A 7,313-nucleotide genomic window follows, 5' to 3' on the forward strand; every position below is an offset into this window, starting at 1 on the left:
AGCATGTAAAGCYTTTTCCCTCCCTGCCCACCCCACCTCCCTCCAAATACATATGAACAGAGTATCTGTCTCAGTCTCTGTCCAGCCCACCCCACCCCAGCCCACCCCACTCCCACAAAACCCCAAGGCATCCCAGAGCAGCAGCAATGCTTTAAATCAGAACTGCAAACACAGGGTGCATCTTTGTTTAACCTTCCCAAGCACTGACAGTCTAAATGCTAAGCTGCTTACATGGGCTAATGGCAATATATCTGTGCTGCAAGGCTTCATCTTCCCCCCCCATCCTAACTCTCCTCTCTGCTTCCCACCTTTCTCTATGTCCTTAAACCAGCATTTCCTCACTTGAACTCCTTGGCACATCAAATACAGTGTATACAGTATGTTCCCCAGTTGCACAACATAGTGCTCATGGGAGCTAGAGTTCACTGTAACACAGACAAGTTTTCCCAGCTGCATAAATCCCAGACCCACAYAGTTTGGGGTATCCACCACACCCTCTCCCTCCCACCCAAGCATAGATACAATAGTGTCCAAGTCCACAAATCCAGGGAGGGTTGGGAGCTACGGTTGGCTACTGCAGAAGTCGGAGACAGGGAAGAAGGTTGGTGTCCAGCAACTGCTACAAGGAAGAGCCCAGTAGGTTCAACTTGGAAGATGGAGGGGAAAAAAAAAAAAAAAAAAAAAAAAAAAAAAAAAAGAAAAAAGGGAAGGGGGGGTGGGGGTTTTTTTTTTTTTTTTTTTTTTTTTTTTTTTTTGGTGTCACTCACGATAGAAAACATATTCGGTGTAAGAGGTCCAGATCTTGTCATCTGTCTGGTCATGGGCGAAGGCACAGGTGCCTGTGGAGTTGCAAGCCACCATGTGGAAGCCAGCATCAGCCAGTTTGTCAAAGGCTTGCTCCAGGAAGGTGAACTTGAGGTAGTACCTGGAGGTGTACCTCTCTGGGGGCCTGTCTGGGTCCCTGCTCTCATTCAAGGTATCCCCAAAGACTTCCTTGGCCAGTGATGTCTTGCCACAAACCATGATCCGTGCCACCCTGCGGAACTTGGCATCCGTCTGGCTGTCCCTGCCCAGGGTGTAGGAGCCCCGGTAGCCGATGGTGATGAAACCTGACCTACGGATTTCGGTACCAGCAGCACCCACGCTGGTAGTGACTGAGCCCCCAGGGGCACCAGCTACAGCACTAGTGAGTGTGGTGCTGGCAGAAGCTAGATTGCGAGTAGCATCAGCATTGGGTGACAGCTCCTCTGGGTCACTTTGGCATGGATCATCTCCAATAGAGTTCTGTTTGCTGAGTTTGGGGGCCAGCATCTTCACAAGCTCTGGCAACATGAAGTACTCAGCTTCTCGCTGCAGACGGCTCCTCTCTGGGAAGTGGTCGGGTAGCACTAGCTGCTGGTCCCTCATATAATCCAAGATGTAACGGAAGAGGAAGCCATCCCGATCCACAAAGAACCGTCCCTTGCTGTCACGGGCCAAGGAGCGGATATTCTTCTGTGTGAACATTTCCCAGAGCAGTGAGCCAGGCACACTGACCAGTGTAGGATGGCGAGTGATGTAGACTTGTCCACCTACATTGAGTTCAATGATCTCAGGGAAAGGGAAGTCGTCACTGGGTTTGGCACAGCTTGCACTGTCTGCCAGAGCCATAGTGATCTACCTTCTGACCTAGAAAAAAGAAAAAAAAAGAAAAAAGAAAGAAAAGAAAAGGGGAAAAAAAAGCAGCAACGTGCTGATGTTAAGCCTGCCGAAGAATGCAGCTTATCATCCTACCAATCCCAAGTCCTTTCTGTAAGCAAGTACTGTGGGATCAGGCTCATGCCTTTCTGCTGTCTCTCTGGGAATCTGACAGGCAGCTCTCTTCCCTCTTAATCCCTGGCTGCTGGAGGGGCAGCTGGAATAAACAGCATTATCTAAAGCAGCCTGCACTTCCCTGTTACAAGAAGGGAAAAATATTGCTTGCCAGAGGTGGCTCTTTGGATATGACATCTCCTCTATCTGCAATCCTCGTGACAGTCTGCTCCGAGGGTTGGGGGGTCAACACATTTGCCAGTGAAGGCCAGATRATGTTATATTGCTGTTAATAACAGGAAACTAAGAATTGTCATACTTTAGGTCTGACCAGCGACCTGTCTAACCCAACATCCTGCTGGTCAGGATCAGCTGGCCCTGAAGGCTGAGTRCACCAAGCAAGAACTGCATTACGGTACAGTCTTTCTGCTGCACCATTGAGCAGGAGGGGAGTTCAGAGCCCACACAGGGAGCTCCCACGGGTTTGCCAGAAAAGGAACRCTACATACAGCCATGAAGGACAGAGTGACAGTATTTCTGGCACTCCTTCTCCAACCTTGCTCCTGGAAAGTACCCAACAGAGGCTCAGGGCCAACTGAGACCAGGTGAAAGATGACAGAATATCTCCAAGGGTCTGGGGCCAAGTCAAATARTGATATAGCCTTGGGCCAAATGCCATGTATTTATACATTTTCCAGAGCCAAGCCAATTCACTCCTAGATATCTCTTGATACCACCAAACAACACTTGCACAAACCTGGCTCTGCAGACAGACTGATGATCCATCCTGGTCAAGCCATGCTCTGTGAAAGTGTTAGGGAGACCACAGGGAGTAGGAGTTTTCTTGCTACATCCCTAACTATCTGGCAGGGTTGGCCTGGAGGTCTGCCCTGTATAATGCTAGTGCAGCCCTGAGATTGCTCTTATGTAAAGCTAGCTGCCTGTGCTCCCCATGGACTGGTCCAGTAGCCAAGAAATAAGAGAGGCCCAGCACTGTGTTTATCTCCAGCCACATTGTTTCATAGRAGCTGCAAAAAAGGATGCAAGATGCAGAGAAATGAAAGAACAAAGACAACACTCCCACTCTGTGGGCACTCTTGGGTGGGGTGAGCCAAGTTTGCAGTTCATGACCACACGGCTACTCTTAGCTCTTAGGAGGGGGATGTTGAGAGAGAATCCCTTTTGAACAAGAAGCAAGTCAGTCACTGGTCTCACCCTCAGTAAAAAGAGCTCAGTTCTGYGCAGTTAAAGAAACCTGAGCGGGAGTCTGCCTATGCTTTGAGCTCTTTTCGCAAGAGCTGGCAGCCAAGCACCACTTACAACCCTTTGTCATGGGTGGCGATGCCAGAACTTGGAGGACTGCAGCTGTATTTCCCACAGCAGGGCAGGGGGTTTGCAGGGTGGCACAAAGAAAGCCAAGTAACGAGGCATTTCAGGCACATATTTGTGGCAGATTGCAATCTTTCCCTGGATCAAGCATAGAGGGAGTGGGACACCAGTGAACGAAGACTATTTTTATATTGCCTCGACTCAGTGCARAACCTGGCTCAACATAAGGAAACTACTATCACGGCTTGAGCCAAAGCTCCTCAAGAAGCTGGAAAGACTACCCTAGACGTCTTCCAGGGTTGAGAGCTGGGCACTGCTGTTCTTTGTTATCTACACCAGCTACAAGACCATCCTCTCCCCACACCCTGCCTCATCCCAGTGGACTCTGGAGCATCCTGGGGCGAGCTGGAGATGGAATTGGGTCTGYGTTTGTCTCACAGCAGTGCTTCCAGCCCCGAGGATCTCAACTGTGCCCTGATGTCCAGAACTGTCAATCCACAGCTCTGACCAGCTGTGCCCAGAGGTGGCGGGTGCCCCACTYCCCCCCGCCAGGGAGAGGGGACCCCGACCCACGTGTGGGTGGCAGGGCCACKGCAACGGACAAAGCCCTCTCGCAGGGTGGTGTCAACCAGCAGCGGGTGCGTGTGGGGAGAGGGGGAACCGCCACCTCCGCCCGCCCGCAGGGAACCGGTCCCCACCCCGACGGCCACCGTCGCCCCCGCTTCGAGGTGGCGAGCGGGGGCTGCCCCGGCAGCCCGGGCGAGGGGCGCCGAGTGCCGCTCCGCTCCGCATCCCGCTCCGCATCCCGGTCCGCTCCCCGCTCCGCCCCGGCAAGCGGCGCCCCGTTACCTCCGCTCCGCTCCCCGCTGGGCTGGGCTGGGCAGAGCAGCCCGGCCGTGCCGTGCCGTGCCGTGCMGTGCCGTGCCGCCGCTCCGCTCCGCTCTGCCCGCCCGGCGCTGGCCGCACCGTTTTATGGCCGGGAAGGCGGTGAGAGCCTTCCCCCGCCAGCCCGGGCCCGCCTCGCCTCCGCCTCCCTCCCGCCTCCCTCCTCTCTYCCTCCCTCCTGCCGCCGTGTCGGTGCCCCCGCCCGGGAGAGCTCCGAGCTGGGGCCGGGCGAGGCCAGGGGATTCCGGCGGGCCCCTCCTTGCCCTCCCCCGGCAAAGCAGGATTTGACTGYAACGCCTTTAGCGAGCGGGGCAAAAGCATTGCTGCACGTCGTCCTGTCCCGCAGGGCCCGGTGGGGAGCGGGGAAAGCGGTGCCTTGGAGGCTGCCCTTCTTACGTCTGGAGGCTGGGCGTGAGGAGGGGAAGGAGGTGAGGGGCTGAGGGAGGTGGCAGCTTTTCCATTACTGTGTCACTGTGCATCAAATGCTCTGCACGCTCATGGTGAGGCAGAAGGATGTGGGAATAGGTGCTGGCCTACTTTCGCCTGAGGGCAGACATTAGTGGGTATCTGGCAGGGGGAGCATGGCCCGGCCCAAGGTTACAAATGGGTCTGACCTCCCACCCTGCCGCAATGGGAGCACTGTAAYAGTGTAAGGCACAGCGTAAGAGATGGAACTGGCCCCCCAAAGCAGCCCACTGCCAGAGTGTCCTCCTTCTCCACAGCCAGATCTGGCCATAGCCTTCCTCTGGCTGCCTGAACTCAYGCCCCAAATCCCACATCTCCATTGCCATGGAGAGAGGCATCTCTGCAGTTCTCAGAGGGGCGAGTGCAGCTCTAAGGAGTGTGTGTCAGCTCTCATTTGCCTAGCCCAGGCACCTGGGGCAGTATTTACTCAGAGCAGGATATGCAAACCTGTCTAAGACCGCAGATTCTTGTCCAAAGGGCTACATCTTACCGCTGCATCTTCACTGACATTAGCACCCAAGCTGACTGTGTCAGGGTCAGCTCAGATACATTTTGAGTTCAAGAAGTGCATGCGCTGAAGCGTTTATGTGGCAATGCATGGCCGCAGAGCTACACAGCTAGCCAAGGCTGGACAGAGACAGAAGACAGAAGTAGAAATGGAAACAAAGCCCCCTTTTCTGCTCTGAAGAACTCGCTCTGGGACTGTTGAGAACTTACACTTGTTGAGAACTTCTGCTTTACTTGTTTGGTCCATGTAGCTGTTACTGGAACATTTGGTTTTCTTGAGATGTTGGGGCTTGAGCCCAGGTACAAATTACACCTGGTGGGATTTTAAAAAGTTTGGTCTATTGCAATAGCCCATTTTTTAGTGCAGGTAAAGGCAGGCATAAAAAGGCATTGCAAAGAAAGACTCCATCTCTTTTGTTTGTTTGTTCAGGAAGTCCAGGTTTCTGTAAAGACAGGAAAGAATAATTTCTAGTAACATCATCAATATTTGCCCATATTTCCTAAAAGTCCTCTGAAGGCAACCCAAAATCTAACCATCTGGGACAGATYAGCTGTCCACAGCTTATCTATGAATTTGTTTATTTATATGTACCTGCCAAATTTTGGAAGGGCAGAATATCTATTTTCTACTTCATCTAAAGATCAGATCCTTCACTGAGTTTAGGAACTAAGGTCCAAGGATATTTTTTTTCTRTTTGGCTTTGTTGTTGCTGTTTTCTTGTATTCCAGCAGCATCATTACACAGATGTGCAATCAGGTCACCAAAAGCACAGTTAGAACCAGGATGTCTCTGTGTGTGCATCTGAATAAACAAGCTCGGGGGCTGGTCCTGGACCCATCAATATTTTGAAAAAAAATGAATCAGTACACCAGATGAACAGTTATTGGTCTTACTGTCACAAGTCAAAGGATGCTTCCTGCTACCTGAAGAATGCCCTGACATGGAAGAGCAAGCACAGCATTTTTGTGCAAAAAAGCACCCAGTGGAGAGGACAGCATTCGCATGAAAATGAGCTCATGAACTGGCTTTTGCATATATCCTGTCAGCTGTACTGGCTCACTTTCTACAAATGGCAGGGATGTCAGTCAGCAGCTCTATTTGCAGGTAAACAGGTGAGATGAGTCTGAGAAAAATCTTACATTGGTGGAAGTTTCTTGGATTCAGCACCTACCTCAGAATTCAGGAGTGATCGTTATGAGCTGTGTCAATGAAGGTTTCAAAGAATAATTTTTCACACATTAACTCTTCAAACAGGAAGGTTTGGATTTGTGCCAAGCCTTTCCCATGTGTATATTTTGTATAACTTATTTATAGATGGGGGGAGGTTAAAAATGGGATAAAATGCTTTGAGAATGTGGAAATGAACAGCAAAAAATGACTCAAATTGAAAAAAAGGGGGAAGGGGAAATGGGAAATATTTTAAGATGGTAATTCTCTTTAACCTCAAAGTTGTGTTCTATCTGGGAATAATAAACAAATAAAGCTTTAAAGAAAATGACATTGAAGACTTGGAGAGCTGAATTCCTCCCCATCAGATTGTTGTGTAATTTACAGCCGGGTTACAGTAATCACATGGGTGTTCGACCTAACAAAAGTGCTGGCTGGGATAGATGGTTGGATGGAAGATTGATTTGCTCAACAGGCAGCTGAAGCATCCTATATATAAATGGCTGGTGGGCAAATTTAATTACCATGAGCCTGTGTGATTGGTAGGGGTGGGGTGGGATGGAATCCAGTGTATTTCTGTCTCTGGTTTCTGGAGGCCCGATCCAATATGTCTGCAGTTTAGTTGAATCACTCCCAATGAAGTTTCAGCTCTATCAGGCTACATCTCTCCATCTCCAGAAGATATTGTGACCTCAACCAAATCCAAAGTTCATGACTCAGCACTTCAGACCATCCTTTCGGCCATCCTGACCCACTAGGGACTTGCAGAGAAGCAAAGGACACAGAAGAGCTCTCTGCACCAACTTCTGTGCTTCTCCCAGACCAAAATCCTGATGGTAGTCTCACTAAACCTCATCTGAAGCCAGCATGGTCAGATACGGAATAAGAACTCATTTTAAAAGGGACTTTGGACCTGTGAAAATGAGAGCAGTGAGATGCAAATAACAGGCAGGCTGTGTGCAGGTAGTTGTACTTTGCATTAAAACTCCATCATGGGCTGTAACTCCATAAGATGCCCTAGTGCTGTATAAAGAGAGGAAATGTTTATACCCTTGCAGAAAAAGGATGGGAGGATGGCAACAAACACAGACATCCAACTGKCAGATTTGTGGCAGCCACAGCTGCATATGTAGAGTCTCAAGGTCAGACCAGGCTGTGGACCAGGGGA

At 50.6% G+C, this 7,313-nt stretch overlaps 1 protein-coding gene across 1 annotated transcript; it reads right to left on the reverse strand.

Moving 5' to 3' along the window:
- Window positions 1-713: 713 nt before the first annotated feature.
- KCTD12 (potassium channel tetramerization domain containing 12) lies at window positions 714-4,059 on the reverse strand. The gene is made up of 2 exons (XM_085324214.1): window positions 3,970-4,059; window positions 714-1,668 (listed from the first exon to the last, which is right to left on the reverse strand). The coding sequence occupies exon 2, from the start codon at window positions 1,648-1,650 to the stop codon at window positions 760-762; it is 891 nt and encodes a 296-aa protein (XP_085180340.1). The 5' UTR covers window positions 1,651-1,668; window positions 3,970-4,059; the 3' UTR covers window positions 714-759.
- Window positions 4,060-7,313: the final 3,254 nt, after the last annotated feature.

This window comes from Rhea americana, unplaced genomic scaffold (assembly GCF_003343005.1).
Source record: "Rhea americana isolate MKP2758 unplaced genomic scaffold, rheAme1 scaffold_90, whole genome shotgun sequence".
Taxonomy (NCBI): domain Eukaryota; kingdom Metazoa; phylum Chordata; class Aves; order Rheiformes; family Rheidae; genus Rhea; species Rhea americana.

Excerpts from the sequence above, each read along its gene's own strand:
- KCTD12 (XM_085324214.1), bottom strand. The coding sequence starts at position 1,650 with ATGGCTCTGGCAGACAGTGCAAGCTGTGCCAAACCCAGTGACGACTTC.